A 21,511-nucleotide genomic window follows, 5' to 3' on the forward strand; every position below is an offset into this window, starting at 1 on the left:
TGACTTTTATGAGGTTTTAAATTCTTACACTTTACAAGGTTTCAGTTTACATCTCCTGTAATATTATGCTGAAGAATATGTCCAAAGAATATGGGCCTATTTGGGAAAAAACTGATGTGTGTATAACAGCAAATGCTTTCTGACAAACAACTGTTAAATGCAATGTTTGGGTAGGTCTAAACAGTTTTATCAAGTGATCTTATTGAAATGTTATGAAGTGCCTTGCAGCAGCCCAGATCTGGAGTCGATGTGCGCTGACACTTGCACGTCCAAGTTAGGAGCCTTCTGACTTGTGAGCCAGAGCAGGGTTTCTCCTGGGGATTGCTACGTTTGTAATGTTTGGCCATTTCCTTGCGAGACAGTGACGTTTTCACATGGAGGGAAAGGATAGAAATGATATTGCTAATGTCATTTCTAAATTCAAACTTGGATGTGGTTCTTGCTGTTGATTTATTAAGCAATCTGTATTCATGCAGAAGTGAATTTTCTGAGAAAGCAATCAAGTTCTCACAAGAAACTTAACTTATGATTTAATTTTAACATTATCTTCAATTAAACCAGTATTTATTTTCCGTCTCTTAGGATTAGTGCAGCACAGCTATGTTAATGTCAGGCAAAAATGTGCTGATCGCTGACCTTGTGTTGGCCTGTGTTCAAAATGCAGGCGTTTGTTTATGTTCAGGATGCTGATCTTATTTGCAAATTATTTTGGGGCACTGGCAAGATTTGTCTTCACTATCTCAGAAATCATCAGGGCATTTTAGTATCCTAGAGAAGTGCTATATCGCATTCTTCATTGTTTTGTGAAATACAGAAAAAAAATAATTGTGATTTGACTCCGATCACTCATTCATGACAAGTGTAAAAACTTCCATCTAATGCAACAAATATCCTTCTTGAGTATGAAGGTACTGCCAGTATCCTAAGTAGTTATTTTTCCACTTCACTAATCTTTATAATTGGCTTGTCTTTTACTGCCATTAATTAAGTGATGTAGTAGCCCATTAATAATTATAAAAGAGTGACACACCTCAGCATTTTCACCTTTCAATAACAGATGTCATGCTTCTGTTTTTTTCTTTCTTTTTTTTTGTTTTGTTGCTTTTTGTTTTGTTGTTTTGTTGCTGTGTTTTGTTTTACTAGAAACTAGGCAAAAAAAATACATTGTTTTAAATGTATATATTTATTTTGGTGTCTTATAGCACCCTTACCCTTCAGAAGAACAGAAAAAGCAGTTGGCACAAGACACAGGGCTCACTATACTTCAAGTGAACAATTGGTAAGTAATTTTCCTTAGTGTTTCTATACGGCTGCTGGCACCCTCCAGCTAACGCTTTGCATTTCTGAGGACACACCTTGCTTTGTCTGCTTCCCCCAGCAGTTTATCGATGCAAAAATGGTAGAGCCAGGCGAGTGGTTTCCGTGATGGGAGCTAGGAGGTTTGCTGCTGCAGAAAACCAGCAGTTTTTACTTGCCCATCGCTTTCTCAGTGTTTTCAGTGGGTTTGCATCTGGGTACCAGTCCTCCTTTCTGGATGGGGATGTGTCCTCTTCAATAGAGAGCCACATCCATTTGGAGAACTTTGTCATTGAGAAGTTGGGTGAAAAAATGGGCAATCGGCCCCGTTTCTGCAGACTGTATTGTTATTTTGTGCTGCTGTCATGCTTTTATTTAATGCTGTTGGTGGGGTTTTCTTTTTGTCTTGACATCATTATATCCATTTATTGGTTTGTTTAAAACACTCAGTTTTTGAAAGCTTGAACAAACGTTGAGGACAATTGGGCTCTTTCCTGCTGAAGTACTGTGTGGAGCAAGTGTATTTATTTATTCTGGCTGAGGGTTGCTGGAGCCCCTGATTTGCTGTAGTAGTGATTGTTTTAAGGAAATTGGGATCCGTGCTGTTTGTGCAGTGGATTTTGAGTTGCTAACTTTCGGAGATGTGGTGAAGGCCCCCAGTGAAAATTACTTGTGATTTAAGTGTGAAAACAACAGCAAACACATTAAAAAATGTCTGATTTATTACCTTTTGTTCCTGCATCGAAATGCAGGTTTATCCCACTGTCCCTGAGCTAGTGTCATATTTGAAGTGTATTGCAATCTAATACCTTGTAAAACTAAGTGTATCTAATTAATTGTCCTAACATTTTTAGATTAGTGTTTATGATGGGAAACCTTATCCTCTTTGAAGTAATACCCAGAAAATGGCCAAGGCGAACGGCGAGCCTGCTGGGGAAAAGGGAGGGAGGAATGCCAGTTTGCAGACAAAAGTATTTTTTTCCATTCAGTAAGTGTCAGAGATTAATATTACTGAAGGTCTGATTACATGGCCTAATCCATTTTGGTGAATAAATTTGGTCTTGATGTCCATTGCACCTACATTAACAAACCCTCCTGTGTTAGAGAGAGTGGGAGCCTATGGGAGAGATTTCAGATATATTAAACCCCATTACAGAAAATGTAATTTCTGTCAATATAATCCCATGTATTCTTCAATTTAGTACTTTAGAGATAACAAGCTACTTACAATATATTTGCCTTTGGAGGATTAATTTACAAAGTGCACTATCTGGGAGACGCAGGCGGGCTCACATAAGCATAGCTTGTAAGGGTTATCAATTTCTGTGACCCCACAGCAGCCCTGGGAGATCAATTTTTGAAGCCCTTTAAGACACCGAATAAAGGGAAATACCAAATACTTAGTATATGTGAAGTAGGCTTCCAAGATACTGTAAAATGGAGGAATAAAAGGCACTAAACATAAAATACATGTTACAAGTAAATGCAAACTGCAGTATTTTGGCTCAAGCCAGGAAAAAAATAGTGTTTGTTTCAGCTGTATATCCTCCAGGTTTTGTCCAGTTGATACCCTCATTTCTGTGGTTGAAAGACAGATGGTCTGGTCTGGTTGGTGTAGGGGCTGTCTGTGTTTGTCAGGCATCCTATTTAATGGTAGGGTGGAACAGGCGTGCGTTGCTTTGGAGTGCCCAGGAGCAGATTCCTTGGCGTGTCGAGCCCCCTCTCCTACAGGTGCCTGTCCTCTCACTTCCATCCTCCTGGCATGAGCAAAGCCAGGCTGGAAGCACAGCTCCCTTGGGTGACATGGGGTGGCTGAAGCAGCGCAGGAGAGGACATGGATCAGCTTCCAGCCAGAACTTCATGTTGGGTGAGCGTTGAAGGCTGGAGGCTGTGGGTGAAGGTGGGAGCAGATTCAGACAGGAACACCACAGGGAAAGGGATGGGCAGGGGGTCTGGCCTGAGTGCAGGATCCAGCCTGGGCACGTGGGTCAGTTTGGGATGGTCCATCAAAGATTTTCAGAATGATGAGCATGGGATGCTTTGAACTAGAGCTGGTGGGATTTGTCCCGTGTGACTTTCCAGGGTGGTTTTTAGTACCCATCCCGCCTCGGATTTGAGTTTTACTTTGGCTTCATGTCAGATGTGTTTTTATAAGTTCCTTATGTGCAAGGAAAGGAAAAAAAAAAAAGTAGGTCAAAATACATTATAACTGAAGTCTTGTGGATGTAGGGCAGGCTTCCTCTGCTTGAGCTCGTTTGGTAATTCTGCCGTGGCGTTACAATTGTATAAATTATTGAGAGAATTCCCCTTCCCTCCCCAGCCCCACAAGATTTAACACTGTAGAGCCGGTCAGGGCTTTTTCAATCACAGGTGGTGGATGGAGATGCTAGGGTGTAGTAATCCAGCTGTTTGTGGTGGGTGCAGAAGAGCAAGGGGGCTGTGGGGCTGTGGCTGAGTGTGCAGGTTGCACAAACACGCAGGAAGCAGCTGGCCATGGGGTGAGCAACAGCTACTTGGTCCTGGGTGCGCGGGCAACCCTCTCCCAGCCTTTCCCTGAAAAATACATTTCTGTGTAACACGGCGTGCATGAGAACCATTTCTTTTTGCCCAAATTGTTCGCTGCGGGGAAGAGCTAACGTATCGTTTCTGGTTTAGCTTCGCCTTTCTTCTGCAGGCTCATAAGTCATTCAGCCACAACTTTCAAAAAATTTCGCCTTCCTCCTTAGATTCTTCCCAACTTGTTAACACACATGTACATTTTTGTATTAATGATGAGTCATTGTAAATCACTGTTGCAGAGATTAAATAAAATGCTGAAGGGCAGGCTGGGTGCAGATCAGTCATAAATTATTGGCAGCAACACAGCATGTGGGAATACATGAAATGTGCATGAAAAACATAAACTCATGTCTGGTAGCATGGTCGTTAGCCCAGACTGGGAATGCTGGATTTTCTGGATAGAATTATAAGTTTGCCACAGAGAAGTCAGTGAAGAGAGCATTTGTTTTCTGCAGATTGAAAGCATTTGAACAATTTTTTTGTCATATTTTGAATGCCTTTACAGTATGTGCTAGTTGCATACTTCAGTTCTCGGCCATAACGAAAAAATGGTGCTTTTCACATACGGCCTGCCCGGTGTTCGGGCTCCCCGGCTTGATGCACACAACTCCTATTGATGGCGGAGGAGTCACAGGAATGGGGTGATGATGTGAGACGTGCCATAAAACCTACCAGTGGTAGGGCGCATGTCTTTAAAAGTACCACAGTTTTAACTTGACCCTTTTTCTTGCGTGTGTGTTGGATTATTTTTTAATAACCCATGTGGAGGATTTCCCCCCTCCTTATCCCTTTTTTTTTTAGTAACAATTCTGCCTGCAAATCAGCAGTGTTGCCTCTTAGGACCACCTTTGTGCCACAGTTGGGTATTTGCACCGTGGGAAGCGGGAAGCATTTACCGTGTTGCAAAAGCTCTTGCAGGTAGGGAGGTAGCCAAGTTCGATACCTTGTCAGTCTAAATGAACTGGTCAGGTCCTCACCTTGCTAGTCTTTTAACCCCACAGCACTTTGGGGTTCAGAGCACCACAACGTGAGCTGGAAGGGGCAACTTGGGTAGTCTTGACAGCGTTGCATATATGGACATGGAAGGGACCTGACGAAATGCAGGTTAATAAGGTGCTTTTCCCCTGTGATAAAAACCACCGCTCAGTGATTGAAATATCCAGGAGGTGTGATACAATCACTTATTACCTCAGCTGAGAGCCAGCCAGGCTATATTGAACAATCTATACGGTTTCCTTGTTTACTGCATCCCAGCTGAACCTCGTCCTGTTAAGAACTAATGGCAAATAATTACTCATGGTACTCTAAGGAGAGAAGTCAATTCTCATCAAGGGCTGTATTAGGTGTCAGGTGCTTGGTTTTGCGTTATGAAAGCCTAGGAATACACAGGTAAAGGTCTGTGTATTTGTATAATAATGCCCCTATGTATCTCTCTATGTTTACATATCTATATGTGACTCTCTACACAGAATGCATGCAACTGCATTAAAATGACTTTATAAATATATATATACATATATGAAGTTTGCAAATTCTTAAAGCTCCAAAGTGAGGGAACGCCAGCCTTTTATTAGGTGTTTCCATTCTGCTTTTTCCAAAACGCCCTTGTGTTATCTAGGGCACAGACCAGACAATGATGGAGCAGCTAGTCAATATTTTATCTTACCCTCATTCGTCAGTGCTTCATTTGTTGAGCCGTATTCAAACGGCTGCTTGAAGATGGAATTAATAATTCCTGATGGGCTTTCCTGTAGCGCTTACCACTGTAATACCCAGGTTCTCCACTGACCTCCACTTACCTGTATATGCATACATGTGCATGATATATTTACAGTTCCCCTGCAAAGAGGGAGCATAGTATTGTGGTTTACAGGTGAGGAACTGAGCCTGCAAGAGGTTCAGGTCCAGCCCATCCACTGGTTTGGTGTCGGTTTGGGACTGAGCTGACTCAGAATGATGGCACGTTATCCACATTCAAAGGCCCAACAGTCTCCAAGTTCATGGAAGCTCCAAGTTTTTAGTGTCTTGGCATTTAACATTTCCAAGCTCCAGTGCTGGGCACAGAGGAGAGACACAAGGAGTTGGTAACTGCTGGTGAAAAGTTAGGTTTCAGTGATTTACTCAGCAGCTCCCAAGCAGTCCAAGGCAGCAGCTAAAAATCCCGTCCTCCAGTGCTGCATTCAGCTGCTCCAGCCAGGAGCTTTTATTTTCTTGCCATTCGCTGCCTTATTCACTCAACTTTGATGATGTTTATTTCCTGTAGAGATCAATTTTTCTACACGATAGTGATTTGTTCTTGTAACATAACTGTCATTGTGGTGACTGAGGCTTTGGGCTCTATAAAAAATCATACCGTGAGCCGATGACCGTACTGCTTGCCTATAAAGTGGATTAAGGAATAGGATGCAAGCAGCTCTAGCAATACAGCTTCCTACCTCTTGACTTCTTGATTTTATGACCTTGGCTTCTTTAAATGTCATTTTTGTGTATAATTTCCTAGGCTTGCAAAAAAAAAAAAACAACAAACCAACCAAACACACTGGAAAAAATGATCAAATAATGCAAATTTCCCTAATCTCGTTCTTGGAGACAGCTGAAGTTATTTTTGCTGAAACTTTATAAGGAAGAAATTAAATAAAAATAAAAATAAAAGATGAAAAATCCAACACAGACTGGGAGAGATGCAGAGGAAGGAGGAGCAGCTGCATGGCTCTCCGCCCCACCACCTTTTGGAAAGAAGTCCTATTTATCTCAGCATGCTTGGGGCTTGGCGCATCTAAATCACACCCCGGACACCCTAAATCCACAGGCTGCTGTTGCCCCGTGATTCCCACATGCACGTGGCCGAGCCCCACGGCAGCCCCTTGAGGGGGCGGCCAAACTCGGTTGGGGCTGGGCATTTAGTGCAGGCATCAGCTTTGCTTAATTCCCTCGCCGAGGGTGAAACTCACCCCGAGCAAAAGGCCAGCACATGACCAGCGCGCCACTTTAGTCCCACTTAAGCACTATTTTTAGGGTGTAAGAGGGGGAGGAGGCCTGAAGGAGGGAGCACAGCAAAAGCAGGTGCCGGTCCTATATGCAGGGGTGGATTTTCACCCCCCACTGCCTACCAAATCGCAGGATACAATAAACAGGCAAGTCATTCGCTCTGCTGCTTTGCAGAGCGTGCCACACACGGGGATCTTTAGTTAGAGGCGGGTAAAATATACGCTTGTTTTCAGATTTATCTATTACTGCTTTTGTTGCAGTAAACAGATTAAACGAGAAAAGGTCAAGATGCAATTTGAATCTGTGTAATAACATAACAAATACTTTTCTCAGTAATCAGATACAGTAAATGCAAGTACTTATTTACTTGTAAATGTTAAAACATTCACAAATTATCCTCTCAACTTCAGCAATGCAAAATTAATCAGACACTGTCAGATTTTGGAAACTATTCTACTTTTCTTCTTTCTGTAATTCAAGAATATGTTTACAGATGTCATTTAAACACTGCTTCTTTAATGGGAATGCATACAAAACCCAGAAGAATAGAAGTAAGAAATAATCTATTTTCCAGGTTTAAAGAACACATACAGTTTGTTATTCTGAAGAAAAATAAGACATTAGGTGTTTGCAATGTGAAAATCACACCCTATACCTCCCCACCTCCCCAAAAAAACACACAAAACCCCAAGAAAAATGTTTAAAAAGTATCTTGCTGGGCGAATTGTTGTACCATTTGAGCAATTTGGAATATGTGCGGTAAATTAGCTGTTCTAAACATACCATGTGCTGGGCTTTTAAAGCAGATTTTTACATTTATGTTTTCACTAAGTCTTAGCTAATTGTTATGCCTTTCACCTTGAATGCCAATTGTAATAATAATATTACATCTGTAGTCTATTTCTCTGTTCTTAAATTACAGCAATCAGGAATACTCGCTAGGTAAAAGACTGTATAGTTACTCGTAAGAAAATATTGAAATCAGACGAAAAATGTTTAGCTTGCATATTGCCTTAGACAGCCCTGGAGAGCTGCCAGACAAGCAAGGTATTATTAGAAAAGCTGAGCAAATAGCTTCCAGGGGGAAGAGCTGTGGATTCAGAGCCATCAGGTACTGTCGTATCACCGGGTTTTAGAAGCACACTGAGTTTGTCGGTATGTTTTGGTTCAGTAAAGCTGTTTAAAAGTGCGATGCAGTGGTGTAAACATGCAGGGGGTTGTTTCGATGGACAGGCCTAAGGAGCAGGGACACAGTTTGGGCACAAAAGGCACGTGTTTTTCCCAAAGGGGCAGATGCTTGGAGGAGGAAGATAAAAAGAGTTTAGGGGGAAACGCTCCCCTTGTCATCCGGGACTTCAGCTCAAGCAGGGGAAGGGCGCTCAGCCCAGGTCCCTGGGCTTGTTGCTCAGTCCAGCCCTGCAGCCTGCGCTTGCCCCAGCTGGAGGGAGGCTTAAGCTACCCCAAAACCATGGTCACGCTGTCTCAGAGAGTCAGGGGACCGCGCATCCCCTGAACATTGCTCTGATGGGCCCTGGGTCTGGGATGGGCAAAACCAGCGGACGAAACGCTATTTATTTCAACAGCAAACGTGTAGTGATTTTGCACGAGCTAACAAAGTAATTAGCAGCAGCCTGAGCATCCAGCAAATAAATAAATGGTGTTGGAAATGACTGCAAGAGCATGGCAGCACAGAAGCTTCTCGTGAGAGAGAGGGAAAGGTCAGTTCCCATGGCAGGGTGCTGCATGTTGCCAGCACCGTTTACCTGCTGGCAGAGGAGCCGGAGGTGCTCGGCACTTTAGGAGTTAACGTGCAGCAGAATTCATCATATTTTCCCTTGGGCTTTCCATCCTCTGCCGCGGTGGTTTTGTACCTGACAAACTTTTTAGTCGATGCATTAATATTCTGTAACAAATGTGCTGTCAGGTGTCACGAAGATAAGATTAAAAGGCACTGTTCAAACATTCTCTGATTGCTCTTTTCTCCACTCCTGCCCTGGCTTTGCAGGGCAGGATCAGGGTAGGGGTCAGAAGTCTTTGTTAGCTGCTTCTTAAAAGGCTGAGATTCAGGTGTGCACAGCCTGAAGACAAGAGTTGAGCTTGGTAAAACATCCAGGGCGCTATTGTATTGTGGAAATGCTGCATTGCAATCCAGGGGAGGGCTCCGTGCTGCCTTCTGTAAATAGGTCCCAGGGCTTAGCATTTCTTTTGGGTTAGAGATGTTTCTGTCAGAAAAAGCAGCGTCGATATCCAAAATATGTATATATAATAATATAATGTATATATATAATATATATATATATATATAAGGGAGAGAGGCAGAGAGAAGGGGAAAGTAATTGTCATTTCTTTGCAAGTCAGGTTTTGGTCTATTCTTGTCAAATCTATCTGAAGTGTGTTTACATACAGTTTGCCTTTCTGGTATTCTGTGCTTGCACAGACCTGATCTCCACCTATTTTGTGTCAACAGTTGCTGAGATTGGTGTGCAGCGATTAACCACGGCGAAGTGAAACGCCAGCACGCTGGGAAAGGTGCCCTCAGAGACTCTCTCTCTCACTTACATCATGAGCTAGCTTCAGGCTGCACCTGCATAAAACAAACCGCATTTTTGAGTGGTTAAAAAGTCAGCCTGAAATACTAAAAATGGGGCAAATGTTGCCTCCTTGTTGGATAAAACAATTTTCTCTTCTCAAAAATGAAACACAACCAGAGGCTCGGGGAGAGGAAGTGCTTTGGAGGGCGTGTGTTTTGCCCTGTCTGCCCTTAAATGATGCAGTGTAAATGATGTATGGCTGGCTATACCAGCATTAGAGCTAACGAGGCTTCTGTGTTTTATTTCACTTTTTCAAAGAAAAGAAAAGAAATGGCAGCAGATGCTGCAGAAAAAAAAATTTACTTCCGCAGTCCTCAACGAAATCTAGGTCATGTAACAGTTTCATGGGTTATTATTTGTTTTTCTGCCCAGGCACCGTAGTCCTTGTGGCTTTTTGGCTAATGATAAAGTGCAGTATCAATCGCTCCTTTTTTTATTCAGACTTATCCAAGAGATGTCCGACTCCTCCTAGGTTTATAAAGGTGGTTTATACTCCTTGTTTTATCCCGTCTGGGGGGCTGAGCTTTGTACGTCCCACGGTCTTATAAATTCCTTTTATCTTTGACATTCTTCTGACCTCCCCGTGCGTGTTTTGTTTTCATTGCTTTCCGAGGATGTCTTTTCTCCTTCCCCGAATAAAATGCCATCATGAGGAGGATTATAAGTAAAATGAATTACTTCACTTAATGGGAAATTATGTTTAGGTAAAGTAGATTACAAAGTAGGTTATTAGTAGTGGTTGGACAACAACGTTTTGACGTAGGATGGCTTGGGGGGCAGTTCATCCTCAAGAGGCGTGTTGTTGTTTTTCAGGTTGGCCGTGATTCAGAGTTGTGTCTTTCGTGGTTTCAGCCCCCCCCAAAAAATATAAAAAAATATTTCAAACCAGTTCCGCAGGTGCCCACATCACAGAGCATACACCATTGCTCTCGTGTTTGTTGTCTCAACCGCGGTGGGAAGGGCCCGACCACAGGAATCAGAGCTTCCCTCATCTGCCCCGAGCTGCTTTCTCAAGGTATAGGCCAGAGCGATGTCAAGGCCTATTCCACGTGCGAGCCACAGGTCCCACAGAGAGGTTCAGTGTGTCTTCTCCTCTTCAGGGAGCTTTTGGGTTGGTGACCCTTCGGTTGCTTCTCCGTGCCTCACAGGCTGGGAGGAGCTGGTGTGGGGATGCTGCTTGGGCCTGGAGGAGCAGGCATGGCTTCCAGCCCCAGGGCCATACCTGGGATACATCGGGGTGAACAGGGAGGCAAGCTAGCTGGATGAGGCTCACAGCTGATGGATGAGAACCTTAGGCCTTGAAGGAGGTCCCACTGTGTTTAGACCCCTTGTGTTGCAGGAGAAAGCCCAGAGATCATGCGGGCACCTCTCACAAACATGATGGTGGCTTAAATAAGGGATGCTGTTGAATCAACAGAGGAAAAGGAAATTGCTGAGGGAGAGGAGTGTTTGCAAAGCAATGGCAAGTCGTTTTCTGGCAGTTCAGGCCCATTCCCAGGGAAATCCCTGCTGCCGAGTAGGACCCTGACTGTTGATTTGCAGCGTTCTGCTGGAGGCAGGCCGCTGGCGTGCACCGCAAGTGTTGTGTGCACCAGAGTGGGCCCTGCATTACGGAGCCCAGCCATGTGGGCTCTGTTGAAGGTTAAGATGGAAAATTGAGGTTCAGACCACCCTCCAGACCCCTTTCAGAGCTGGGGAGCTCAAGGCTGGTACTAAACACCGTGCTGGGAGGTTGGCATCGCAGTCTGGGCTGCTCCCAAAGCTTGCAGGGCCTGCATGCCATCTGCCACGAGCTTGTGGGAGATCCTGGGGTTTGTGGCATGGCCTGCACGTTCACGTGCATACTTCTCTATCCCAGCAAAGACAGTGCACTGCATGGCACTGAGATTAACCACTCTCCCAGCCTGCAGTGGAAAAGGGACCACAAATTTTCCTATGCCCGCGCAACATCAGCCCTTGCACGGAGTGAGCGTTTTTGGGGGAAGCAAGATTTTGGCCAACGGCGTGTTGCGTACCCAGTTGCAGAGCTGTGCTGGGTCAGCGCTGTCCCGGGTGTGAGTTAGAGCAGCCTTAGCAGTGCTCTGCTAGATGAATCCTTGCCATATTCCTTAAAGGCTAATTGTGGCACACGGAGATCAACAGAGTACAGCTGCACTGGGATTTGGGAGTAGGGAAGAGACAGGAGGTCAGCTCTGCTGGCACTTTGCCATTTAAAGATTTCCCCTTACATCATCTGGCTGCTGAGGGCAAGTTTACATCTGCTTTGCACCACGAGGGAATTGCGGTGTCAGGGAATGAGCTTTGCTGCGGGCCCCCCTGGCGCAGCCGAGGCCGGCAGCGCTGCATCTGCTGGGGCTCCGTGGCACCGGCGGGGAGAAGCGCGGAAGCTGGACCTGGCTCGTCACCGGAGAGTTTCCATCTCGGCAGGGCTTTTTTTTGAAGGCAGAAAACAGCATTTATGGATGGGAGGAGGAGAAAGAGGAGAGCGGAGTGGAAAGGCCAGTGGCAGCCCAGGCTTTGGAGCGCTCGGCTATGATGTGGGAGGCCCTGGAGATGGGCAGAGCAGGGAGGTGCAGCTCCGGGGAGCCCTACCCAGGGCACATTGGCTCTTCACCCATCCCTAGCGAGTCCCTCCCTTGTTTTGCATTCAGAACTAACTAAAGAAATACAAATAGGCTTTAGCTCCATCCTGCTGGGGAACAGGAACAATTTTGCAAGACAGGAAGAGTGTTTCCTGCCCAGCTTTCTTCTAGAAAGACCGATTCTGCAGCCGCCAGCCCTGTGTGGAGATGGGGTTAGGGGAACATTTGGGCCATGGGGAGAGCGGGGCCAGGAGCTCAAGATGTGCCGTGATGGAAAGCCATCAGCCATCACTCTTGCATGGGGAGCATGAGCCACCGCTGGGCTCACTGCCACCCTGAGGTGGTCACCAGAGCTGCATGGCACCCCACAGGGCTGGTAGCAGGGCGCCCTCGCCTTGTGGCTCCCCAGAGCCCAACCTGCTTGTCTGGAGGCAGGATGTGTCCCACGGTGGTTTGAGAAGAAACCAGGGTGTGCGGCAGGAGGGGAAGGGGTTTAAAGGGTTTGGAGGAGATCGAGCACAGGATGCAGCCAAGGGCAGAGCTGGCACGTTGGGCTGGCTGAATGTAGGGCATAGCCAGCCCTTGTACAAGAAGCACATACCTGATCCCATCTCCCTGCTTTCTATTTTTGCACTTGATATGCTTAGTACATTAGCAGGGTTGGCTTGCGAGAGATTCAATAGCACTCTCCTGCTTTAAAACAACTTTTCTGAATGCACAACATGAATACATCGGTGGGGTCACATAGTAATGCTTGAAGTCAGAAGCTATTTTTAAAACTAAATTGCAGAACCACACATGGTTTTCATTAGTGCTTTACATCAAATTTGTCAGCTAATTAGTGGTTTTTCATCACTCGTTTTGCATAGTATTTTATTTGTTCGCTCTTCAATATTGTCTTGCGACACCCCCAGCCCTATATGCAGTCGCTGGGGCTGGTGCTGCCAGCGGAGGAGGGAGGAAGAGGAGAGCTTTTGGAAGACCTTCCTGCTCCTCCTGATGGATAGACCCACTGCCTTTGGAGTCAACTCCGCTATTACGTCTCTGGAGTGGGTGGTTAGCAGCCCATGTACTTTCTTCCCTCCCTACCTCCATTTAGTGTTGTAAATGATGTATTGCAGTCCTGAACTGTCTTCATTTCAGAGGAGGAGGAGGAGGAGGAGGAGAAACCAAGAAAAGTTGCCAAACATGACTTCATAAGGTCTGACTTTAAATTGAACAAAGTTTCTTGAGTGTCTTGGATTTTTTTTTTTCTTTACAAATAAAGGGAGTACAGAGAGCATGGATTGCTAATGACTGGTAGTTATGGGTCATTAAGCTCGGTAACTGACTTCAGGATCAAAACTTTCTAATAACGGCAGTAAGCACTCTTAACATTTATTTCTCATTTTAGGAACGGGGAGATGTGATTACCATTCAGAAGTCTGCAGTTATTTTTTCTGTTCATAATTACAGAGGGGGCTTTTTATTTTTAAGGCTGTTTTTCAACATTTGAAAGTATTCTGTGAAATCATTTCTGTTTTGTTTTTTTTTTTTCTTTTAACTGATTCCTTAAAAAAGCTCTGGAAAACAAATACCCAAGAAAAAAAAAATACGTTAAAATAAGGAATAATGCAGTTACTGAAGTATAATAATCCCAGTTTATAGCACACTTCCATTTAAATTGTTTTTATTAGAGATAAACCTGTTAAGCGTTGAGGAATTAAGTGCTGAATAGAGAAAGTTGTTTCATTGGGGTATAAATGAAGAATCCCAGTATGTAAAAAAGACCATGGCTGGTTTTACAAGTGAATTATTTGCGAGTTTGAAGGTCTTCGGTTATTTTGGCATCTCTTATAAAAATGATGATTTGCTTGTTGTTAAGAGGGATGCTGTTTTTTTCCAGAGGGATGAGACATTTTAGTAACGGTGTTTGTAGGTATTATGGGCTTTCCTAAAGTCCTTAAACCTGGTTTGTTAGAAGGAGCTTGAAGACAAAATGAGGCAGAGGGATTTGGGGGGACTTGTTGGCACTGTTGTTGATCCACAGACTCCTGGCTTGCAGTCACACCCAGTGTGCTGGGACAGTGTTGACAAGGAGCAGCCTGTAACTCCAGGTATCAGAAGTCAGTCCTGGTGTGAAGCTGTCCTCATCCAGCAGGGCCGGGGGAGAGGAAAATGCAACAGAGCACCAAGTCTCAGCATCGGCTTTCAGACAGCTTGCGCTGGGAATTTTCATTCAAACGCTGCAAATTGGAAGTCCCCACAATCACTCTGTCAATTCCTGAGCAAAAGTGACTTTGGAAACTCATGACAGCGAAGGAAGGCCTTGTTTTATTCACTAAACAGAACTGAAATACAAGGGGAAGGGAGAAAGAACAGATCTATGCAGAAAATGTCACTGGGGCTGTAACCTGAGCCCAGCGAGCTGCGCCTTTCGGAGGGTTTTGTGACCCTCTGAAAATACCCGCTCTCTGGCTGCTATTATTGTAGGCAATTTCCAAATAAAATAGTCTTTTGTCATCACCGGCCATGCCGCCCCTCGCTGAGAAGAAACAAAACTTGTGCGTCGCGACGAGGGCGGCCAAGCTGAAGGTCAGAGTGCAGCGGCGGATCGCGGCATTGCGAGTCCGGGGCTGGCTCTCACCCGTGGGACCGGTGACGGAGACTGCCAGTGACCTCTGGGGACAGACCCAGGGCACGAGAGCTAAGAGAATACATCCTAGGAAAGTGCAAATGGCACAAAAGAGGGTTTCCTGCATCTTCACTTGGGGGTTAGGCAGGTGGAAGAGCTCGTTCTTGCTCGCTTGTCGGGACGCGGTGGAAGGCATGATCTCACGTTCCCAAAAGGGCAAGGAAAAGTTAAGTTTAAAAATAATAATAAATACCATCGTCTTTAAACTTCTGTGTTTGCCCAACTGTCCAAACGTTTCCTCCATGTCAGATCCTCCCCCTTGCAAAAAGAGAAAAAAAAAAACACATAAAACAAGCCAAAGCATAAGAGCAAGCTGGGAGTATGTGGTTTTGCAGAGTTCTCTAGAAGATGGGTACAAGTTGTCATTCTGTTTGTGCCACTATTGATTCTGCTCTTTAGGGAGAAAATAAACAAAAACCAAAAAGCACTCCCACATCAGAGCAAACGTGTCAATGCATAGAGCGGTGGTATGGGGGAAGCACACCCTTCGTGCAGCCCTTTGAGCCTGTGTGAATCTTTACTCACCCAAGTAAGATTGTGCTGGGGTTTTGATCATGACCTTAAGTTTTATGTTTAGTCATATTTTGAGAAGACTACATATGAGTAGCTCTTAATATGTGAATACCTTTTTTGGATCTTGATTCCTCTGAACTGTAAACAATCAGAGTGAATCAGGGTTTCTTTCACTTAAGATAGGTGAATGTGAACGTAGAGGAAAAGGGGCAGTGAGAGTTTTCCTCTTGGCTTTTCTGTTCCACTGGTTTTGCTGATGTTACATCAACACAGCACTTTGGAAATTCAAAGAGCAATCAAAACGACCCTTCTATCAAAGAAAGCAACAGAGAGTATGAAGAAATTATCCCCATGCCCATGGATTTCTGCAGCCACAGCTAACTCACAGTTTTGCTTGCAAAGAGTTCTCGGATGTGATTTATAAATGTAACAGCACTGCGTTGTGTTCTGTCAAGGCAAGACACATTAATAGTTTTAATCTGATGGCTTCTTGTGAATTCCAGGTTTGGGATGCAGGAAGAAACTTGAAAGTGAATACTTTTTTTTTTTTTTAATGCATAGTAGTTTGGAGTCTACTATAATGCAAAGTAAAGCGTTCTGTTACAAAGGCAGGGAGGATGGGACAGAAGGTTAAAGGGCATCCTGGAAACAAACAGCTGGACCAGTTTATTTAAACAGATACAAGGATGGGGAGCTGACCTCGGTTTGACTTCTAGTGGGAGGAGCAAGAATGTCATTTTATTGCTTTGCCCAGAAGGAAAATGTTCTTGCGTCTGAATTCACCCTGAAGACATCCAAACACAGGGCTGGTTTGCAGATGAGCTACTTATATAAAATACTTATAGGAATGCATAGGAAGAAGCTAACTATTAAGTACCTTTGCGTAAAATGTTCTTAAAGCAGACGTCCCAAGTGATAATATGGGGCAAACAGGTGAAAAGAGGTTTTACTGCAGCCACATCTTCGGATGATTATTGGCAAATTCCAGCTGCATGGTTTATTGGAAAGAGAACCTCATTCTTCCCGAAAGCACTTGGAGGGGAAGGTTGTGATGTTTGTGTGGCTGCTCAGGGTTTCTTTTTGGTTTGGGGGAAAGCTTTTGACAAATGAAGGTTTCAGCGAGCAGCCCCAAACCCACCCCAGTAAGAGGGCTGGGGAATGGGGCATTTGGGGGAAGGAGTGAGCACAGCGAGTGCCTGCCAGGCATGCAAAAATAAATGGCTGGGGCACCAGGGTTTTGTGTTGTTGTTTTACTTGGGAGAGTTGCTGTGAAAATTGCTTTCTGCAAATGCAGATTACAGATATTAAACAATTTTCTAATTGGTCATGGAGCTAAGGCAGCTAATGGGGGAAAAAAGCAGATTTTTTTAATTGCTTATTTCACATGGTGTTTGTGCTACACCTGTGCTTATAATGAGAAAGGAGAATTAGTCTAACCTTCTGCTCACATGATTCTAATTTTCATGGTTTGTACAAGATAATGATAAACTGATTTGCAACACCGTTTGCTGAGTTGAAGGTTTTTTGTTTTTTTTTTTTGTTACTGGGAGTGTGTACAAAAATTGATACAATACTGTTGCTGACAAAACATGACCTATTTCAGGTGTAAGGTTTCCAGCACAGCGCCTGGAATTTGTGCCTTTGTGTTGTGGAACATTTTCAGCCCGTTTGGTCGAGACAGCCTTGATTAGGGCCCAACATCTTGATTAATTTTTGCAGGAGCTTTTGCATAATGTGAAGCAGCCAGGAAGGGGAGATAGGAGGAACCCCAAATAGCCCCTGCTGGTCTTTGATGATGGCAAAACAAACAGCCCCGTGCGGTGTTTTGTGATGGTTATCCTGGCTGGTGTCAGGGAAGGGGTGGGCACCACGGTTCCTTTGGGAGTGTCCTGGTGGCTTTATCTCTGCTATAGGAGAGCTCTTGCTAAGCCACGGCAAGGAAAGGCAACAAAACCGAGCTCCAAGTATCCCTTTGTGTACTTTAGCACTACGTTTTGCAAAGCGTAGTGGGGTTTTACCCGTGCTCATGCTTCTTCCTTTCCTAGTAAATATTGAGGAATACATGTTTTTGTTATTATTTCTCTCTTTCAAAGAATGTAAAGTCTGGTTATGAGGCTTTGCCATAGCGTAATTAAATCTCGATGGAGATTTTTTCCAAATGGTTTTTAACTAAGCTTGCTGATTAGCAAAACCACAAGAGAAGTTCTTCTAGCACTGCTGGGACAGGTTTCCAGCCATGCTTTTGAGACTCCTGATTTCTGTGCCACCAGGACTACAAGCCGAGGAGACTGGGGGCACTTGTGATCTCCTCCCTCATTCTGTTTTGCTCCAAATTTTTTTGAATATTCCTTCCCCAAATAGGCATTACAAGACCAAGGCGAAGAGCTAAAAACCACGAGGAGTACGGTTGCAGAGGACTGCTTTTAAAACCGACCGTACCTTTTTTATTTCCAAAGATCTGCTTTTGATTGTTCGTGGGGAATTTTCAGTAGTCCAGTAATTACAGTTTAACAAGATGTTTGCTGTAAATGGTCAGGCCTAGCTGGAGAAAACAGGATTATAAATTCAATTACTGTAAAGCTATGACCTCGCCTTGACCCCTCAGACTTTGCATAAAGGGGGGGGGGGGGGGTGGGTGTAAAAACCCACCAAGAAATGGCTACAAGGAATGCAGGGCTCTGAAGTCCCCAGCAGTGTGACTTAGTGGTGATAAAACTCCAGACGTTCCCTCATTTGATGGTGTTCTGCCATCACAGTTCATTATCTTAATAGTGGGCATTAAAAGAGAATTAGGTTTGAAAGAGGTAGGGGAAGGTTTTGATAAAAAAAAAAAAGTGGAAAAAGAAGTCAGAGGACATAAGACAGAAATGTCACTAATTAGGGGGAGGTAGCAGATGCCCTTACGTGCATCCCTCGGTCGCCACCCGGTTTTTGTGCTCCTCTCTGAATCACGAAGAGTGTTGCTGGTATTGTTTCCTGAAAACTCCGCTAATTCCCCCATGAAAAGATAAAATGGAAGTGTCCAACTGTGGTAAAAGCAGGCAAACATAAATCAGCTCAGAAACTCCAAGCCTGTACTCTCGGAGGTCACCAGGGGTTGCGGGGTTGGCTGTGTCTGAAGCTGCGCGCAGCCCAGTTTAGAGTCCCGCGTTGGGGTGCAGGCTTGGGGAAGGCTGGAAGTCGCCCCCTCCGTAACCGTTTGCTTCCCTCTTTTTGTTGCAGGTTTATTAATGCTAGAAGAAGAATAGTCCAGCCCATGATAGACCAGTCCAATCGAGCAGGCAAGTCCCCAGTAGTAACCGTATTCGAGTCACGCAGGCAAAAACCATCCTCGAGCCATTCACCGGGAGGTCCATTACCTGGTAAATAAATGAGAAATGAATGCTGGGAGTGATTGACAATTAAACTAAAACCAGCTTTGTCTCATTGCAAAGCTAATAGTTTTAACACGATTAAAATATTTTGGGAAAAATAAAATATAATTCAAAGAAGAAACTCCAATTATCTGCTCCATGACCAGACTTTCTGAGCACATTCGGAATTAATGTTGTTCTTATTTTTTTGCATTTGTTTTGAGTTTTCCTCCCCAGCTCTTGCTGCTCCTGTGACCACTCCCTGGTGCATGGCTTGGTGTGGAATTGCTGTAAACTTTATTACCTGTCAAAAGGGCAAAGGGGTCAGAATCACTTGTGGGACTCAGTAAAGTTCAAAGACATTCAATGAGGTAGAGCTTTATGTGCTTTAATAACCCAAGGCAGCTCACTTCTGAAGGCAGCTTTTAATGTACAGTTAAAACCTACAATTCAGGTAGCGGGACTCGGGTACGGTCCTTTTGTCTCTTGTCTCTTCCTTTCAGTATCTCCCTTTGGGGATCCCGGAGTGGTTGGGTTTTCCTTTGGGGGGATTTATTTTTTAACCCAAAGTTTTGACATGCCAGTCCTGCCTGGGATCTCGGCTCACAGCTCAGTGTGGGTATTTGCTATTACCCAGGGTCCGTTTGGTTTTCTCAGCCTCCCTGCCCAGCTATCTGCATCCGTCGCTGTCAAAGACGCCTTTGGGCGATGCGCTCTCTCCGAGCACATTTGATTATTTTGCCATTAGAGGTAAATCTCTGGCACGGACGTGTTCAGGTCCTGCTCTTGTAAAAGCGCATGGGCGTAATTTAACACACTGGGATTTCAGTGTGACTATTCTGGCCATAAAATCCAGCTCCTATGCAGGTCTTGGCATTGACGTCAGCAGCGGCAGCAGCTGGAGCAGGGGCTCGTTGCATCCCAATATTTCTGATGGCCAACTTCATTTATTTCCAAACTCACAGGAGGAAATTAAGCCCGAACTGTGTGAGCTTGTTAGTGCAGCCGCCAGATTCGAACTGTAGATGTTTTTTTCCTCTGTTGTGAGTCCCCACTGGTGGTCATCCTTGGAGTTCTTAGGCATGGGGCAAGGACCACGCGCGGCCGCAAGGTGACGTGAACTCTTCCGAGCATTGTTAAAAAAAAAACCCTTTGCGCTTTTCCAGTAAGTCAAGGCACACCCTACAACCCTGACGGGCAGCCGATGGGAGGCTTCGTGATGGACGGCCAGCAGCACATGGGCATCCGAGCGCCAGGTAAGCCCCGGGGTAGTGTTGGGCATGGATGGGCGACCGCCGCCGCCATCCTCCGCCCTCATCTCAGCTGCCGCCTCGCCTCGCCTCGCCTCGCCTGTCTTCTGCTCGCCTTCAGCACCGTCGAGGGAGAGTGGGGCGCTTCTCCCTTGCAATTGCTCCTCGCCCCTGCGGAAGGCTGCGGTGTGGAAAGGGGGCTTTCGGCACTATCTGTTGACTTTGCTCATTCTCTGGCATCTTCTCGGATTTTTATCTCCCTCTAGGACCTATGAGTGGAATGGGCATGAATATGGGCATGGAGGGGCAGTGGCACTACATGTAACCTTCACCTAGGTACCCAATGGCAAAGCCGGGGGGAAGTAAGTACAAATGGGGTCTTTGTTCTCACTTTGTTCCAGGGATATTTTTTTTTCTCCGTGCATTTCCCAACGTTCTCCCTGCCCATAGCTTCATGCTTGTTCATTCCTCTCCGTCCCGCGCCTGGGCTCCTTCGGTTCCTTTTCCCTTCCCTCTGGCTCGAGCCAAGCTTGCCGGGCCGCGCAGCCCCTGCGTGTGCTGTCCGCGGGTGCTGCGGCGCGATGCTATTATACAGCACTGACCACATGACGAAACGAGCAGCAGCCGGGAGGTGGGGGAGCCCGTCGCCAAGGCAACAGACTGATTTGCAAAATGTAAGCAGTCTGCAGCAGTGCAGGGAGAGGAAAGAGCATGTCCCCAAAGTGTCATAAATCTGTCTAACCGCAGTTGATGCATGAGTTACATTTCTACGCTAACCTGCGAGACACCAAAAAGCCAAACAGAGACTTCTTTTAGGTAAAATAAACAGCAGCTTCACTTAGGGCGAGTTACGTTTTGGAAGGCGATCAACGAAAGTTTGATTTTTTTTCAAGTTTATTTCTCTTTGTCTGTCCATCATAATGGGATTACGTGTGGCAAAGGAAAAAGAGAGAATACAAAATAGAGGTGTGCACAGCAGGCTATGGAGCTTAGCCCAGGCTAATTGACTATATCCAAATTAAGTATGCCATCACTTGCAGTGTGACAAATGGATTTGACTTATTCAGTATACAAAAATAGAGATCATTAATGCAATCTTCAGTGGCAGGCCTCGTGAAGAAAGCCTAGAAAAACTGTCCCAGATTTTTTTTTTTTGCTCTTGTCTTTTTATAGGGGAAAAGACATTATACAATTTTTTTTTTTTTTAAAAGTAAAGCAGTTTGAAACACCGAGGCACCGATACCATGTTTAAATGATGCCCGATTCTGTTTCTATTGCTTTGTTTATGGAGTTAAAAGCAGTTATTTGGGCATCTTTGTCGTGCCTCTGCTTATATTAAGGGAGCGTTTGAAGTTACCAAGGCCAAGTGTGTTTTGGAGTTGTCTTCTCTGGGCACAAGTCAAAAATAAGTTTCAACAATTAGCTGTGAAAACATTCCACCGAGCTTGGGAATGCAACAGCCTTATTACCTCATCATGGAAATTTCTAGCTTAGTTAATTTAAATATTGTTTCTTAGTTTCTGGGTCAATTAAATTTAAATGATGTATTTTATGCTTCGTGACCAATTAAATTAATAGGTTATTACAAAAAATATTATCATCTTTTTTGATTAAAGAGCTGTGAGTACAGTATATTTTATAAGCAATTTTCATTAGTTCAAAAATGTTCCTTTAGGCTAGATTAAGCAGCTATTCATTGCTAGAG

The 21,511-nt window shown here is 44.7% G+C and overlaps 1 protein-coding gene across 6 annotated transcripts in view; it reads left to right on the top strand.

Moving 5' to 3' along the window:
- The window catches only part of MEIS1 (Meis homeobox 1), a 163,770-nt gene that overhangs the window by 139,723 nt on the left and 2,536 nt on the right, over nucleotides 1–21,511 (top strand). For 2 of the 6 annotated variants that reach the window (XM_035553012.2, XM_035553011.2), the window contains exons 9-11: nucleotides 1,203–1,279; nucleotides 18,426–18,484; nucleotides 19,723–19,812. In XM_035553012.2, coding sequence (XP_035408905.1) covers nucleotides 1,203–1,279; nucleotides 18,426–18,484; nucleotides 19,723–19,812 — 226 coding nt within the window. Of the gene's footprint in view, nucleotides 1–1,202; nucleotides 1,280–9,310; nucleotides 9,453–18,425; nucleotides 18,566–19,722; nucleotides 19,813–20,072; nucleotides 20,169–21,511 lie in introns of those variants that run through there. The other 4 variants (XM_050709418.1, XM_050709419.1, XM_035553014.2 and 1 more) reach the window with 3 other exon arrangements.

The sequence above is a fragment of the Cygnus atratus genome, chromosome 3 (genome assembly GCF_013377495.2).
Source record: "Cygnus atratus isolate AKBS03 ecotype Queensland, Australia chromosome 3, CAtr_DNAZoo_HiC_assembly, whole genome shotgun sequence".
NCBI lineage: Eukaryota > Metazoa > Chordata > Aves > Anseriformes > Anatidae > Cygnus > Cygnus atratus.